Source organism: Bombus vosnesenskii, unplaced genomic scaffold (assembly GCF_011952255.1).
Source record: "Bombus vosnesenskii isolate JDL3184/JDL3185 unplaced genomic scaffold, Bvos_JDL3184-5_v1.1 scf7180000013314, whole genome shotgun sequence".
Classification (NCBI taxonomy): Eukaryota; Metazoa; Arthropoda; class Insecta; order Hymenoptera; family Apidae; genus Bombus; species Bombus vosnesenskii.
This window is the reverse complement of record NW_022882960.1, coordinates 6744487-6763305: the sequence shown is the minus strand read 5'-3', so window position 1 is coordinate 6763305 and position 18819 is coordinate 6744487. Positions and strand designations below refer to the sequence as shown.

Genomic DNA, 18819 nt, shown 5'->3' with positions numbered 1-18819 from the left:
GTGGCGTGGCTGGATCGTAGCAATTGCGCGCAAACATCGTGATCGTGAACAGCGGTCGAGAGGAGGGGGAGGGCTGGTAGGAGTGGTAGCAAAACAATTCGTTCGGTAACATAAACATCATTCCGAGCAGATTCGTAGCGTGTCACGATGTTTACATTCGATAACCCGCTCCATAACTTGTTATCACTTTCGCAGGAACGTTTGCCGTATTCCGTGTATGTCCGCACGTTCCATCTTTTTTATTCGGTTCGTACGTACCGACAGAGCAACGCTGGCTCCTGCGCATCGGTATTCGCGATAGAAAGTAACAGGAAATGCCGTACGTAGGGAACGCGCGCGGTGCGCTAGGGTCGTAACATGCGCGTTAAGCGTGCGCTCCCGGTTCTCGCAGACGAATGATAGAGAAGGAGGGAAAAAGTAGTTACGTGAGTGAGAGGGTGAAAAGAGGGCGCGAGGTAGAGAGGGTGTAGAACGGGGTTGGTTGGTGGAGATGGCACTGAGACCGGGATCTGTAGCAGGAGGAGAGCAGCAGAGGCCAGAGGAGGGAAGAAAGAGAGAGAAGACGAGGAGCGAAGGGTAGGGAAGAGAAGGGCGGTAGGGCTGGTTAAATGACGACTGGTCGTAGGCGCGGGGTGACGCGGGAGGGACACGAGAGCGTGGAAGAGAGGGATGCTGGGGCGGTTCAAGCGAGATCGAGTTCACGCCAAGTGGAGTACGGCAGTTTGTGTCAGACCACGGAGCACGGAAGATGCTCCCGGTTGTTTACGGAACGGGTGGACCACCCTCGTCGCGGCGACGACGCCGCGCCACGATTTTTCTCGGTGTCGTGTCTTCTGCGCTTGGAAACACCAGGAACGTCGTGAGTTCTTCTTCGATCATCAGGCCGGCTTCCACTGCCACCATCATGACCACCGCTTTGGGCCTTTTAATGATCTTGCTGCCAGCAGCGTATCCGGACAAGATCTCCATCGGTGAGTGTAGCTATCGAGTGTTTTCTATCGAATCGCCCGAGTATTCCGTGGGCATGAAACACGCGTACGGGCGTCGTGCGGCCAACGACAGAGGCACGTTGCGCGACATCGCTGGTCGAACGTTGTGCAACTGCTCCAACGGTTATGGAGGGTTGTTGCACTCGAGTCGACCCGTACGTGTCTATTCAACGCTGGCTGGAAGTAAATACTCCGCGTTCTTGATGTGCAGTTGCTACGGTCCGCGTGAAAGCTTTTGCACATGATTCTCTTTGACGACGTGAGAGCAGGTGAAAGGGGGAAGCAAGCGATGGTCGTGTAAATAACGTGTTTTTCATGCGATGAAAACGAACGAACGATCGTCGTCGTCGTTCCTAGAATCCCCAGTGCTTCGAGTTTGATACGTTCGTTCGTTGGATAAACTAATATGTTTTCTTTTCTGTTTTTATGAAAATACGCGTAATCGCAGCGAAGTAAACAATCCAGGTAGAGTTCGAGACGGAAGCTCGTAGTTCTGTTGTTGTCCCCCGTGTTACATGCTATTTCCAGAAACAGTAAATAAAAATCAGTAGCGTTATTACAGTTTGTCGTGATTATGAAAACATTCACCGTCGAGTCTTTTCGGTTGAATTCGTAACGAAGGGAAATACGTTCCATTTGAAATGTTTATAAATCGCATGTACGAACGTTCTAGTCGTGACGACGTGCTTGTTATGCTTTATCACGTAGAATTATATTGTTATATCCATACGTACAATTGTTCGGAAAACAATAATGAAAAGAACGAATAATAAATTATGAAACGTATTAAATTCGCATTACGTATCCTTTTGTTAAGTGGCCTTATACATACGAAGTATTATTTCATCGCATGCTTTCAATTAAACATCGATTTCAGTAATACAAAGCAAAATTATTACTAATATAAATGTTACGATTTACGTTATTACTATTTTTTTTCCGTTACGCTAAATTAGTATTTGCCTCTGTGTTTACGAGGGAATAGATTCGAGTAAACCATCTGATAGCGAAATCATGAAATGCAAACCCGTGATAGAATTGTACCGATTGATCAATCCATCATTGGTTACGTTTCTGGTTGAAATAACCACGATTAAAAAAATATTCGCTATTTATCTCAAAATCATTGGTTGAACAGAATACTGAAAAGTTTTAAAATACTGAGCACGTTTTTCGAAACCCGCGGCGTTTATCCGATGTCATAACAGGCATACAATTTGTTTCTTTAATTTCCTACGAACGAAAATCATCATAAATCTATATATATATTGAAATTCAATTATCAAATAGCATACATACACAAGTATCTACATAAATCGTTTCGGTACCACCAATTAAAATAATTTTCTCGAAATCGAAATCTTTACGTCGAAGTTTCAACTTAATTAAGCTGAGTTTAAAGTTATTTCATATAACGTTATAGCAACCCTAATATTAACTCTGCCACCGAATGACGCCATCGTACATATAGACGCTTGGGAGCGTAAGTTTGAACGACACGTTTGTGAGCACACAAAGTGCGCGTAATTAAACAAGGAAACGGGGAATACGTTAAAAAATATTCGCAATTGGAAATAGGGAGAAACATGATAAATCACATTTTTCGTTTTTACAGTAGAACCGTAGAGCAGTAGTATGATACTTAACGTGTTAATCAATTCGATATTATCGATACTGTGTTTTTATTTGATTTTCCAGATTAAATATATTTGTCATTTGCTCGAAGAATATTTAGTATTTATTATTATTACGAAATTATATTGTTCATTTCATGGAAGATTTCGTAGATTTAATAGTTAGTTTTAAGAGACGTGCATTTGTGGATTTATCAGGTTAGCCCTCTTTTTAATTTTTATATTGCCACACAGTGATAGTTTCAAGCATCCACCGTATTAACACTTTATCGATCAAACATTTATCGCGAACAATGAAAATTTAATAAAACATTAACGTCTATCACACGTCATATTTTGTTTCCGATACTTTTATGAATCTTTAATAATACAATATATTTTTATTATAAACATTACTTTGAGATTTTTTTCTGTTGACCAAGCACATCGGTTACGCGTTCATTTATTTCGCAGCTAAAAATTAAATCCAGATTAATCTTAAAGCGTCGCACGTATGTGGCGCTGGTCAAGCGTACGCGTTAAAGAGGCTTTGGTTATTATTCCTACATTATTGATTTAACATAATTCAAATTACATATTACTTGAAATCCTTATGTCTTCGCAATATTCCATTATTAAAGCGTTAAAATTATCCAGGTACCAATATCGAAATCAGAATATCAAAAAGATTAAAATACACGTGAACCAGACTCAAACTATACAAACTATTTCTCACCTATGGTCTTCGATTCTTATCTAGAGGGTATCCTCTCAAAAAGTTTCATTCCCCACAGAATTTGCCGGAAACATTCTTCCGTCTGTCCCTTACTCTACTTACTCTACGTACTCTCTTTCCCCTCTTCCTTCTTAATGCCAATAATTTCCCGGTGGGATTCAAAAATCGGTCATCAATGTCTCGCTCGACGGAGAAGCGTGATATTCGGTTAAAAGCCTGCTAGATTACCGTCAATGCGCATCTCAGCTGCGTAACGCTAGAAGTTGTGGGAAATGACTATGGAGAGAAGGAAAGCGTGGCGGCCGCGGGTGAAAACGCCGTGGGCAAGGGTAAGACGGAGAAGAAGCGAGCGAGATGTCTCGCGCGAGGGTGGAAAGGGAACGGAGAAAGTGGACGCGAGAGTGAGACGAACAAATACAGAAACAGTGGTTGATGTAAGAGGGCGCCGAGCAAGGGGAGGAAAGAATGCGCGAGAGACAGAGAACGAGGCGGAGGAAGAGAGGAACGTTGAGCGAAGAGTGAATGATGAATGCCTATAGAAATGGCGGTGTCTTTCTTCCACTCGTGTAGGTATGTAGGTAGAGAACTACCGGCTAAGTCGACGAAAAGGCGAGGAGGAGGTCGTGGCACGAGAGGTGGTGGTGACGTTGGAGGAGGACGAGGATAGTTGGAAGGTTCGTTGCCTTGCCAAGTTATACAGCGCACGGCGGCTTTCTTTGCTACTCGAAGGGCGCTCTCTACCACTTCACCACCACTCGCTCTGTATATTTTTACGGAATTATGCGAAAGACCGCGGCGAAAATATATCAACGGAACGCGTCATCGGTACTTGACCTCGCTTATGATACCCGTCCTCGCCCCTCGTCCACCCCGATTCACCCGAGTCGCTCGTTGCAGGGAGTTTTAAGAGAGTTCTCAGCCGATTCCTGGTCGACGTCACGTCGCACATACATTACGTATTCCGATATAAATCGCCGGATTAAAATACACTTGCGGTGGATTGTTGTCCACGCGGTCGCGCCACGCGTACTTCCACGGTACGCTGTTTCTTCCAGTCTATCGGAATACTTGGTATATTTGCCGAAAGAGACATATAAGAGTCGTAACTTCTGAAGAAATTCAATTGAGTATGTTGAATCTTAAGATGCAGAAGTTGGTGATTGAAGTGTACAATGTAAGATAAGTCGTCAATGGAAATAATTAGATTTCTTTATGACAAACACGATTTTCAAGTTTTATGCTGTACAAAATTTGTGTAAATGTAAATAATTATATTTACGATCTTTGTCATCGCGTTATACACGGTGTCTTTATAAACAAAATTGTTTGCTGGGGATCATTAGCGTTCTCTGGTATACTTTAAAATTCAGGGGAACCAGTCCGGTCGTCAAGGGAAAGCTTGACGCGTCGGAGGTTCGTTTTCACCTCGTGTAGAGTGCACTGTGGCGGAATCGCGGTCAAGGTTCAACGTATAGAAGAGTAGACTTTTTAAGCAGTAGAACTTAATTGCGAATTTTACTTACGTCGTGTACGATGCTTTTACGCTGATGAACAAAGAAGACGCGAAAAAATTCCATTACACTCACTTTTCGTGGCAACCACCTCGGCTTTTTACCTTCCATACAACTTAAAAATTTTCAGTTACAAACAGTATTTCGTTATCTTAACGTTCCGAGCTCGTCCAATTAGCGCTAGCTTTTTTCGACAGAGCTTTCCAATGAAATTAGTCGAAATTTTAACATTAAATCCTTCGTAAAACGCACGCTTTGTGAGATTTGTATTTTATTTGAAAATAAAATGCACCTTCTTCGTACTTGTCTTGTCTATCCACTAAAGACGCTTATACGGCGGACAAAGGAATCATATAGCCGTATTTCCCCATTGTACGCAAAGATCCATACTACATCAATTTGTTCGCACAAAGTAGGTACTATGAATACAAACACGACAATAATCCTGGCAAACATCATCCATAAAGCATTAAAAATCAGCGAATCCTTTTTGACATTTCATTTACTTTGATCTTTAACATTTGATTTTCATATTATACATATATATGAGACAAAGGTTACGGATGTAACACATAAATTACAGTTTCTCTCTTGTATGCCACCATATACTTTAAAACTCTGTATGTTGTTAACCAATTCCACGTCAGATCTATCTTCGCATTTAACTTTAGCATTAAATATATGTTTTCGTCACCTTTCTGAATGCTTTAACGATATTAATAACTAATATCGGTTAAATTAAATTCACGTGGTAACTAAACTAATATTATTCGTTTCTTATAAGAACATCGTACGCTTATCACCAGTACCATTTTCAAGTTTATATCTTCAAATCTATCAGGTTGTTCCTTTTTTCCGCTGTATCATATTCAAATAGTTCTTCTTAGCATAAAAGTGTCATAATGATACACGTAAAATTAACAAAGATGGATTTATCATATTTTCCCGTGATCTTCGTATAGTACAATAGTTTTGTGCACGGTACAAGTGCACGTTGTCTTCTATTCGAATCGATCTGCTTGACGAATGCAAGGAACTCGCACTGTACCACGCAAGAAATGCGAATTTCTGCCAGTATTAAACGAAAATTCCAAAAATTCAGCACCGAAGTAGCTGCGAGACACTGGCGTGAATTATATAGCGGTTCCTTCTCGAATCTCCGTGTCGACAAAATGGAATTAGAATGGCTATGGGGTGGTCGGGCGAAGTCTTTTGATTCGATGAGAACAGAAAATTTCTGTCTTCCAGCTGTGTTCATGCTGGCAACGTCTGGCAAGTAGCATCTCGAACGACGCGAGCAAAGGTACGATGCCTTTGTAGAGGAAGGTAGCGGTACCTACCACTCAAGCGACCTACCGTCCGACTAATGCGATTAATAGCACGCCCGCTATCAGACAAGAGAGACAGGGCGATGTGCTCGTAGCTTCTGTATCGTCGTGTTCATCATTGAAGAATTTCCCTCTCGCTGCTAGAACGCGCACGTTGCGACGAAATCGAATTTTACCGCGTTTCCCGGGCATTGGCTGGCGGAATGAGTGCTCGATCGAGGTGTCTGTGGAAAAAAGTATTTTGCTGCTACTTCGTCACGGTAACTCTATGCATATGTATATACCGTTATGGATTATTTTCGAGTGGCGAGATTTACCTGTGAAATGGAAGAATTTTTAACGTAATCCTTAATGAATCCTTGATGTACGCGTCTCTTCCGAGATAACTACGTATCGAAAAAAAAATGATCGATTTTAGAATTGGTTTTCGACTATATCGTTTGCGATTATAATGCTTTGATCTACGTTTTAGCGAAAGAAAATGTTACTTTTTATAAAGCTGAAAAGTATCATTTTTAATCGATGTAAAAGTATCACAACATAGGCTGTGTATGATGAATTTCAAATTACCGAACAAAATATTTCAACGTTACTACTTAGAAATACTAACTTACTATAGAAAATCTTTCAAATTATTATTCTTTACGTATTCATTTCTATAACGAAAAAGTAGGAATCGTGTAAGGTATATGTATACTTATATATACGTATCTACTACTTCAATGTACCTTGCTAACTCTCCAACTCTTAAAATGAATAAATCACTGGTAGAAATATATCCACGATGTGTCACGAATTCTTTAAGCTAAAGTTAAGATCTTCTTGTATATTACTATCGAAGCTTTTCTCAAAAAGTTGCGAACGAAACTCATATTCACGAGACGATTTCTGTTGTTTCGATTCATCAGACGAGTCCTAACGGTACAAATACCGTGGACGCGATTCGATTCCATACAGTTTATGAATCGGCACGGCGTTGTACCTGACCTTTCCTCGCGAATTATACTAATTCGCGCACAGAGTAATCCGTACAAAAGGTTGGCATTCTGAACGGCGAATGTCTCGGGTACCGATAGCATCCGAATGCCAATTTATTATTCACATAATCGGGCGCAATCGGACCGCGTTATTCGGCGGCCGTGTAATGCGAGACTGGCTCGGCTGTGTTTCTATAATTGATGCATTGGCTCCTCTATTAGAATGACAAAACCGCCGGCTCGTGTATGGCCATCGACGCATATTCTACTATGCTTGAACACGACGGCCAACCACGCGAGATATCTCTCTAAAGCGTGCTTTACAATATCGTCTGTATTCCTGCGAAGTTACTCGCCATTAAAGCCACCGATCTGGAGAAATCTGCCATCCAAGTTCACGGAATTACTTACAATTCACGAGACACGTCTTTTTAATAAGATTCATTAATTGCTTCGTTGGGGTTGGTTTCATCGCGGTCATTGAAATTGTTTACAATTTCGTTCAGTCGGTCACACTGCTACGACATTTGGAGATATAAAATTAATTGGATCGAGCGCGAGTCTGTATTTTATGAAATTGAAAGAAGCTTAGGCAATTATCATTTTTTCCAGGATAAAACAAAATTAGATGGCAGATTAGATTGCTTCGGAATATGTGGGTGTCGGTTCAAAGGTAAACTCAGTACACGGAAATAAAAAGAGACGTAATTTTATTCCTGTAGTTTTACACTTAAAGTCTTCGATTTGCAACATATCAACGGACAAGGACGAAGTGCTACGACAATTCAAATCACATATAATATCGAAAGGACTGAAACAACAGCGAATTCAAATAATATTTGCCAACTTTGAACAACAAGCTATTAATTAAAAATATTTATCAATACAAAGCTTAATATTTCGATCGTACGTTTCTTTGAATCTTCCTCTTATATTTATATTTTATTTGAAATTCACGTTACGCGTTCAAATTACGCGTAATATTTTCTATGAAAACAGGGGGAAATGTTAATGAGAGCATTCAGATATGTACTATCTCATGTAACACCCCAACGACCATTTACAACGTATCAACAGGAATTCCGAGCGTCGCTACGCTACAACAAAGCTTATTCCAGATACGACCAACTTATTCCCGCCATCCATGAAACCTGCTCTTGTCCTCGTGCAAGAGCGTATAACAGCTTTTTCGCCTGTATCATATAATCTTCTATCTCGTATCTTTGATCAAACACGCTTTACGATATACATACATCAAGTAGACATCATTGATAAATTTCTTGTTATAAAATGTATCTCCTCCCCAGTCTCGTTGAGTAACAACTCGAAGAAGAGCGAACGTTAACGTATCTGTATGCAGAAGAGCGAAATATTTATGTGAGAGCATTTTAAACGTGTTTCGACGTTCCGCAGTGTCGTTCTGCTGTGTGATCGTCAGTGTCAATGGAACGTATATCTGTATCGGAAAATAATGTTACCCTACCATTGCACACGAGCTTTGCCGTATCGCGGAGGCGGAATACACCTGCCATTACGAGCAACGTAGCAATAGTACGTAGAAGCATCAGACACGACCAAGAGTAATCCGATATTACCGAGCCGCTTTTCCACATAGAGATGGGTATGTCTTCGGTGGAAAGCATCCTGAGGGTTTTCAGCCGATGTCGTCTTGCTGTTACGAAAGATACGTTCAGTGATGTAGCTGTACGATAGGTCATACATACGTCTTGTCTCACGGTCACTGTTGTCTCGCAAAGTGGTATTACATTTTTTCTATCCATTTTCCGGCATAGGATACCTTTCGAGAGAGACGAGAAATTCTTCTTCTTCAATTTGATCGAGTGACGTAGTTGTGACAAATTTTTTGGAAAACGTCCTTTATACGACTTGGTAATTCAAGTTACCGTTCGTATTCGTTGTTCGTTGTTAAGTCACACGAGTGTTCAGTAATGGTCTTGCAGCGATTAACTACGCGAGATCGTTTTGTTAATTGAGACGACGAACAATTCGACGATCGACTATTTTATATTTCCACGTGCCCTGTCAAGACTCAAGACGAACGTTCGCGAAGGTGGAAGAGGTTTAAAAAATTTAAGGAAAGAGGCAAGAGGCAGAAAGATGATGGAAACAAATGGAGGGTAATTTCTTGATTTATCGAGGTGACTAGGTAGTAAATCCTTAGATGAAGCTCTAGCTGCTTCGTAGTTTTTATGTAAATTTATAGTCTTACGATATGTTCGATATACACTACGTGTAAAAAGATTGCAAGAAGGGAGAACAATTAGAATTAAAAATACAGATGAAAACGACGAGATTGAAATAGAATTCTAACGAAAAGGGTGGAATCGAAGGATAATTGAAATGTCCAAATGAAAGCATGTTTATCCATCGACGTTTGGCTTACGAGATGACTTTTACATTATACAATGCGGACATCAAAGCAATCCTAATGTTACACGACCGATGATTACACCTGGCATTAATCAAATAGGATTCTCAGTAGGCAAAGTGGCATGTACGTCGCCACTGTTTCCATATTAATTCGACTAGGGAATAACGTTATCTTCGACACTGACCCGCACACCATCCGCCGATTTGTGTTTGTTTAACGCGTCGCTACTCCAGCTGTATTTCTGACGCGTTACATCGAAATCTTGTGACTCGCAATTCTGCATAAAATGTCCGTGTAACGTCGAATTAACGTTGCCCCGTTTCCTTACAACGTAAGAGCAACGCGAAGAAAGATGAAAAGAATCTAGAATTTTTCTATCTTGGATATTTATCTCGCGAAAGAGATACTTCGCTTTGATGTTTTCACCGAGAACAGCGCGGGTCGTTACGAAACTCAAGCACGCAGTTACGCGACTCTCCGAAAAAGAAACTGTTTTTAGTCGCTTTTGCGGCTACGGTGTGTACGCCCGCGAAAAATTTTTACTCGAGATAAGCGTGCCATCGTACGAGAAAAAGACGAACCGGGGGAAACAGCTAAAAAGGAAGAACAAGGCGACACAAGATAGAGAGAGAGAAAGAGAGACAGATTTTCAGGGTGTTAAAAAAAGAAAGGTCTGCGACCTTAAGGTCTTATAATATCCATCGAAAAAAACAAAAAGCTTGTAGTTAATGTAAATCACAAGAACGATACTTTGTACGTGAAATCATTCTTATTTAAGAGCATTCGACCTTGTAAATGAGTTTTACTTTTATTCTTCTGGCTAAGTACTATAAGCTCGTTAGACATCTTTTTTTTTTCATTCTTAATTATTAATGGATGTTAATAAAGTAATATCCATATAATTCTTTCGCGTACGGTACAAGCGTCATCTCGCGCTCGAGTCGATCTACTTGATGAGCGCAAACAACTCGCGTTGTATTTAACGATACGGACGAATCTGAGGGAGCATTGAACGAAAATCCGCAGGGTTCACGAAGTTGAATAATTCAACGCTACTCGCGAGACACTAGTTGAATTATATAGCGATTCCTTCTCCGATCTTCACGTAGCCTCCCTTCTTTTTAACACTTTACATGTATGTATATGAAATTCACGAGTCGAAGTAAGAGGGTGTTCTTAGAAAATGATGCTTTAAGATCGTGCGATAACATCGTGTATCGACTGTCTGCGGAGCAGAGACAGGCTGGCTGCTACGAGGCAATGAAAAAAACGTGACGAAGGGGTGAATACTGAAGTAGAGAAACGGCGAATAGACGGACATAACGAGACACGGGGAGATAGATAAGTAGATAGACGTGTCGCAGCGAGGAAAGACGGAGAAGATAGCGAAATGGAGGAGGATGGTATAGGTGTAACTATATGAAGAAGAGATGGAAAGGGATAGAGATAGATATAAGACACGTTCGAGTCTTCCGAGGCAGAGACGGTGATTCTAAGAACGAAAGAGTAACGAAAAGAAATTGGAGTAGGGCTGAACAGGGATAGATATAGGGAGATAGAAGAGACGAAGTTAGAGTAGGATACAAGCAGAGAGATCGATGCTTGACTTCGTCGAGCTCGGATACTCTTCTCTCTATTCGACTTCCACAGCCAGCAGCTACGCCGTACAGCCATTTGCCAGCTTCTTCTTGGCCTGGAGATCCGGGACGGTTATTAAAACCTGCGTGGCTGAGCCGTTCGGTAACTGCCGCTGAGAACTTTTCCTTACTTTCGATTCTTTGGAATTTAATTAAAGTCGGGATAAGAAACGCAACCGGTCGGCTTCCGTCCGAAAGATCTTCCGATTTTTATACCAACATCCATTAAAAGATGTATCCGCGTTGGGCGCACGATGAATTCTAAATAATATAATAATAAGGTTTTGTTTGACGCGGATTAAAAGTTTCATAATTATAGACCAGGTTAATCTTAAGTTATTTTAGGTTCTTCTGACTTTTTAATGATATATGATGTTTCGCCTCTTCTCTTTTTTTTTGTGAAAATGAGGGATCTTTATATCTCGAAGGAATTAAAAAGAAGACGGGAAGAATGGAAAGAGGGTAAAAAGAGAAGGAAGGAAATGATCTACTTTTGCTCCTATTGATTCCAGAGTTCTGGAAATAAGACTTAATATCTTCTTTAACATAAGATTATTTCTACCATCTCACTGTAAATCTATTTCGCCAGAAATTTTACAGTAATAAGATACGTAAACTATCCAACGCAATTATAAATAGTAATACGATCAATATAATACGTTACAAGGTTGGATATATTTTACGTGTACAAAATTAATACAATAATTGCGTTCTCCCAGAGGGACGCGAGCAAATTTATTATTCATCCTAATAGCATTTGACGTAGGTATGATAACAGTGGCCACAAGCAGGTAAGAATATCATCGATATTCACCGCGTCTCGCATCGAACAACTTCTCGAAATTTAAGAAAATCCAACGTCCCAGTCGTAATTCTTCGCTTTGGTGACTCTGTTACGAGTTACCTCGTGGATTCACGGAACGACCAGAATCCCACTTGGCAGACCGCTGCGGTTTAAGAACTTGACAGGGGTGTGCCGTCTAGCTTATTTCTATATAGTAGCCTTGCGTGGTTCACCCTCTTCTTCGGTTCGCGATATTCCTATTTATATGTCGGGACACGCAAGGAACCTTCTTATACGCGTTCCCTTCCCTCGAGTATTGGAGTCGTCAAAGAATACAAGTTGACTTTGCAGCTTTTTCCACTCTTCCTTTATCCATAGCCGACCGTTCGATCCGACTTTTTGTCGCGAAACCCTCAAAAGGTGTAGCTTTTTAATATTAAACGCAGAGATTATGTAAAACTTGAAGCATCTCTGTTCTTATATTCACCGGTCTTAGATTCAACGAGCAACGGTTTCAGGTTAGGTTTAGGGAATTCAGTTGGCATCGTAACTTTTGTTGGGAAATCGTGAACGAGGTGAAACTGGAATAGTGTCCATTCGGCGACCTTTACTCCAGCGAAGATTATCTAAGATAATGGATGTCGTGGAGAGTAAATTCCATGGATGGCTCGAACTCGCCACCAAGAGATATTTCCTACGGTATTTTATCGCCCACTGTGCGTGATACGATGGCCCATTAATCCTGTTCTTGTTCGTCATTTTATCTCCGACGGTCCCTGTACGAATGTCCTCAGAGCCGGAAAGATGATAACAGGATCGTAGAAATAGTTTGTTACGTCGCACTGTTACAAAGCGACGTGTAGGTGGCTGTATTAAGAGAAAATGGAATAGAATAGAGAAACATAGAGGCTCGTAGATCGCGGAACGTTTAATATTCCGTAGTCTTAATGCACCTCTCAGGACGATAAAATTCATTGTGTATGATTTCGAACAGTTTCGTTCGCGAATGATGCAAAATTATAGAATTATTTATATGTTTTCACGATTGCTTTATAGGCGTCTTTTTGCCTATGAAATCTTCCCGTTTCTTATTTATTCGTTACCTTTACCTCCGACCTCTCGTACAAGGGAAACTTCTATTCCAAGTTTACGAAGTAAATTTAGCATTTTGATTAAATTGAATAACTATTTCCTTATACGATCGTAGGAATATAAATTTCATGCGACTAACTTTCAAATGGCAAGGATAAATTTGTAGAAAAGCAGAGTCCGAGGTTAGGAAGAAGAAAGAGTGCATCACCATTGAAGATTTTAATTATGTCGCTTACATTACGCTCGAGTTAATGGATTGGTTGTCTTGAACGACAATGTGTCTGTAAATGTTCACGTAGTTTATTTGGAGCAAATAAAAGAGAATGAGAATATGCGACAAGAGAAAGAATAAGTACACGAGTATTAGAATCTATTAAATCCCTCGATATTGTGCATCGAATGGTATGAGATCTAGAATTTTGAATCTCTTCTATAAATAGTTTCATTTTACACTGCCTTTGAAGTTTATATCTTTGATACGGTAACGTACAGGTTTGCTTAACATCAAAATGAAAATTCCCCTAATGTAGATGCATTTAATGACGAAGACATTTAGCGCAAATTCTCTAGCAAGACAACATTTCAGTATTTCCATTAAATTGTAATTCTAGTCACTTTTCTGATAATGTAGATGATTCAATGTAAGGTACATAGGTTAAAAGGAACGCTAGGACGAGGATGAGGCACAAGGATGGCTAGAAAGGTTTGGGTAGGAGATGTAGAGAAAATAAAGCGATAATTATAGGGAGACGTGGGTCCGGGAGAACGATTTTGCGTATGCGCTTACACGAATGCATGCGGGCTGTTTCGTGTTTCGTGTTTCATGTTGTACGCTTCATGTTTTACGTATGTAATGGGAGGGTAACTCGCAAGTTACAGTCCCAAAGTTGACTCTGGTTTTGCCTTTAACGCCGGATTAGTGCGGCATCGCTGAGACTCATGGTGGCGTTTAATCATTTTCACTGCACACCGAATGTTGCGAATCGTGGAAATGTTGGGGATGTAGGGTAGCTGGTGACGAGAAAGCGATTCAGTATGAGAATGCAAAAGGGCGCCGAAGCTTTATCCGGCTTTTCTTTTGTACCATATGAAAATTTCATGCATTCGTTGTGTCTGCAGCCGAATTTTAACATCGTACGATCTACCTTTTTTCTCTTTCTTCGTTCTTTCATTTTTTGCTTTCGTCACGTCGTACTGTCCCTATTTCGAAAACGTTAACGCGCACTGTCGTTCTTAAACGTTTGAACACTTTGGTCTATTCGTAGAAACAATATAAGAATGTTACAAAAATGTAGGAATTGATAAATTAATAAATATCTGCTATTGTCTGTACTTATGTAATACGATATTGATATGTAATATGTATTCATATAATACCATATAGCATATTTCATGGAATCAACAAATATTATTAATGTACCTCGCCTGAAATTTAAATTGTTTAATTACAATCCTACCACTAGCATATTGAAATTAAATAGTAAATTCGTTGAAGCATGTTAACCGGTTTTAAATATTATTACAACTAGTCACGATAGTCTTTCCATCAATTTGGAACATCTTTTCTATCTTATCAATGGTTTAATAACTAAACGAGAAGTATAATAGATGAACAACAATTTCTGTTTTATATTATTTTATTGAATTAGGTATGATCAATTTCGTTCTATTTCTATTATTATGTTCGTGCATAATTCAATGAACTAATATAAAACAGAAAACACTGCGCGTCTATTATTTCCTTATAAAACAAAAGAAACATTTCGGATAACCTAATCAATTCCTTGAGTAATAAGACACGTTGTTTGTAAATTTACCAATAAATTACACCATATCAAAAAAGGGCAAGTGTCCACATACACCCGCGATTAAAAATTGTTGAAGGTTATTTGATGTATAAAGAGAGAAACTCGCGGATAAATTGTAAGGTAAAAAATATATTTTAATACAGAAGTGTAATTAAAAGTAAGAATACAATTTGAGCTGGTCCAGATCCGCACGCTAGCAGTGTTACCCTATAACTGAAAACCCCGAAGCCAACGTTCCCTGTTTATTGTTTATGGTTTGCCTTCGTCGCAGTCTTTTGTCTATACGCTGTCAATGGCTTCAGTGCTTGAGAAAACTAAAAAAAACCAGATGTAGAGTTTTCTTAGAAGTGGTGACCACTTCAACAAAAATATTACGAAAAATATTACGAAAAGAAAATAATTGTCAACAGTCCATTTAAGTTGAACATAAAAGAAGTTATACAGGGTGGTTGGTAACTGGTGGTAACTGGAAAATATAGAATAAAATTTTTTTTTTAATTTTTCCATCGAGGCAACGATCTACAGTGAGATCCGTTATAACGAGACGCGATAAAGTGCACGCGTACCGAGCGAAAATTCAAAGTCGATTTTCTCGAAAACAAAGCCTCAAACGAAAAATTTTTATTCTATATTTTCGACCTCATTTTTCGCGAACGATCACCCCCTTTCCGCTTGTTACCAACCACCCTGTATATGTCAATGTCAATATGAATGGCGCATACTTAGTTTATATGTGTATTATACATTGAAGTTTTCTTAAAAGTAGGTGTTCTAAGGCTTTTGAGTGGAAATGTACTTCTGAACGATAGCATAGATTTGCCTTACTTTGAAAAAAAGATACAAAAAAAAGTGCAAGGCAAATAGAAAAGATTAATGAATCTCGAGCCTAGGATAGCTATTTCTATTTATACACATGCAAGATTTGGCGTTTAACTTGTACAAAGGCAAGAACCCGCTAACCGAACTCCGATTTCACGTTTGACGCTGGATTAGGGTGGCTTTGCGACTTGGCGTTTAATCATTTTCATTGCTCCCGCTGCTATTCAAAGAACGAAACGGAGCCACGATAAGAGGCAAAAGAGGTCGAGGCAGAATTTACTTTTAGACTTGACGCTGGTAAGTTGCATGCGAGAAAAACGAGAAAGCGCTAAACCGAATTTTAACGATCCACTGAAAAGTAAAATACTTACGTAGAAAACTACGTGCGTGCATTTAGTTAGCTTCGCACGTGAAATTTTCTTCGAGTTTCTTCGTAGATTATTAAAAATTTTAATTAGAAAATCCTGCTCGTTTCGTTTATCACTGAGATTCGAGGAATACAGAAGAGGAGCATCAGTTTCATTTTCTATAATACATCACAGGGAGGCAGTTTTTAAATTCAGTACAGTGCCAATCGATTCTATGTTATTAAAATTGACTTTTTTCCTTGGTTTTAGAATTAAATTCGTGTTTTTCCAGTCTTCGAAATTTTCGAAATATTTGTCGTCGTAATATCAAAGTAGATATCGCCTTAATAATCGAAGGTTGCGAATGAAAAACGCGATAAATCGAATTTGCTCGTATTTTGGAGCAAAGAAGAATTTTCAAATTCGATACGTTTTTAATCATTTTGAATGTTTAAGAAATATCACGAAGACTAGAATTATTACAATATTCGTTTCTTACAAAACATCACGGGTCTGATGCTTACTCACAAACGATTTATATCTTCGAACATATTACGTTATTTCATATCAAAACACTTACGTACAAAAAATCAGAGAATTATCAAGGATCAACTGTTCATATTCTGTGCCACGTGGTCTTCGTCAAATTGTACCTTTGACAGTGAATTAATCGGTTACGTTTAAGAATTACATCTATGGACCACCTTTTTATTTCGCCGTATTAAAATCAGTCTCTTCGTGTATAAAACGCAAAGTGACATTAAAAAATAACAAAGATACACCTCTCATAGCTTTCTCTTGCGATCTCCGGTTATTTCACTTTTCTTCTTCCAACTCATTTACGTCTTCTTTTGGGAAGCGTCGTCTATTCCACAATTCGAAACCAGAGACAATTATTCTTGGAAAGTGGATCACCGGTATACGGTCGAGTGCACAATCGTGAGCGTTTATCAGATACGGTAATGCGAAGAAATTTCGACGATTATCCAAGTCGCTGTTCGAGTAATGCGAATTCATACGCGTAGTTTGCCTTATGAATCGCGAAGTAGGCCGTGTTATATTCAAAACGGGATGGGAATAACGGCGCTGCAGCCGAGCCAAGAACTGTTTTGGAATCTGTATCGAAGCAGGGCGCGTGGAAAATCGAGGCGAAGTGGAAAGAGTCGAAGTAACGTGGAAGTAGGTTCGAACGCGAGAAGGTGGCCAACTGATCGTGCCATGGAAAGGGGTACTGTGGATCCGGGAATTGTTTTGTATCGTACTAAAACCTGGGAAAGTTTCCCGTTGGCATGCATGTATGCCCCCGTTGAAAAGGGTGGAAGGCGGAAAAATCGTAAAAAGAAAAAGGACGAAACGGTGGAAGGATGTGGAAAGTATTGAGAACGGGAAGGAACGTGGGCGCCAGTTCTCGACAAATTATATTGCCGAGCTTGTTTTTGCTTCTCAAATGTTCGAAGGAACGTGTTCGACAACGTTTTACCGTAAAAATGTGTCGCGGTATAAAACTTCTCGAATCGGCCGAATAATAGTGGCAAGCAGACGAGAAAAAGGATACAACGACGTTAATCTCTGGAAGCTAGCGAAGAGAATTAGAGCTGTGATAAGTGTATAGCGGTACATGAGTTAAAGGATAATTCGAGCCACGCTGTTGTTTTGCCTCAGAGTACTAAGTCTTTTAACGACCAGTATCGAGCAATCTACGGTTCGCTCTGTATTTATAATTATTTAAAAATATATTTGACGGTTTCGACATCGAGTAATCTCGTCATTTAAACTACCACACGACCAAACATTCTCCACAAGTGAAATTCATGTTGCTACATACACAGTCTTCTTCTGCTTTCTTCCATTTTAAAAATCGAAGTTGGACAAATGCAATCGAATGTTTTTACATTTTGCTGTTGCGAAGATCAGGCAATCACTCGTGTGGTTTTAAATTCGAATCGTTTTCTGAGAATCACCGTAGGACCTTCAAATCTTTATACTTAGTTTCAGGGTCGCTAACTACTAGGTTGGAACCAGGGTTAAGGTGTTAGGTTAGGAATAGGCAACCAATTTACCTTGGAATATGATTGCGTCTATCGACAATTTGCAACAAGTCCTATCAACACTAGTCATACATGTTCCTTAAAAAGTCTAACTAGCAATTATATGTTAGATTCGCTAAATATTCTTATTATACAACAGCCATTATCACTATACATTTCAACAGATTATTTCAACGGAAGATTGTTTAGTAATTACTTGTTTTACCCGAAGAAACTGCGCTATAATTAATTTAAATGAAACGAATCAGTTTTCAAACGTCGAAACGGTAGAATTACGGAATGTGATAAAGGGTGTTTACGAATTGAAGAACATTGCCGACGCAAAAGGCAGGTTAGAGCGATTTCGTGGGTAAAACGAGGGAAAGAGAAAGAGGAGAACGGAGCGACGACAAATCCGAATGTTTATTTGGTCCAGAAATTTTCAGTCACGAGTCACAATGAATATTTTAATGACTTCCTGTGGATGCTCGCGCCTTGCAGCTAGTTGCAAAGTCGGCATCCGTGGAGTGGCATTGCGACTGTATGGAGGATGAGCCAGGGAGGGTTGGAAAGGAGCTGAGAAGAACAGACTGCAGCAGAAGGGAAGTCCTCGGTCTCTCCTTTCCTTGGAAATTATAATCGCGCCACTTACCGTGGCACGGCTCGTCCGTTCTACGTTTCTCTTTTCCTCCCGTCTCATCTACCCTTAGCCTTCTCTCACTCTCACCCCTTTGCTTTACAGAACGTTGATTTCATTTT

General features: G+C 39.7%; 1 protein-coding gene across 2 annotated transcripts in view; it reads left to right on the top strand.

The window, feature by feature from the left end:
* The first annotated feature begins 688 nt into the window (after nucleotides 1–688).
* Nucleotides 689–18819, top strand: part of LOC117235031 (glutamate receptor 1) — a 335753-nt gene continuing 317622 nt past the window's right edge. Inside the window, exon 1 of one of the 2 annotated variants that reach the window (XM_033496676.1) lies at nucleotides 689–971. In XM_033496676.1, the coding sequence (XP_033352567.1) occupies nucleotides 749–971 (223 nt within the window). In that variant the 5' untranslated portion in view covers nucleotides 689–748. The remainder of the gene's footprint in view (nucleotides 972–18819) is intronic. The other variant, XM_033496677.1, reaches the window with a different exon arrangement.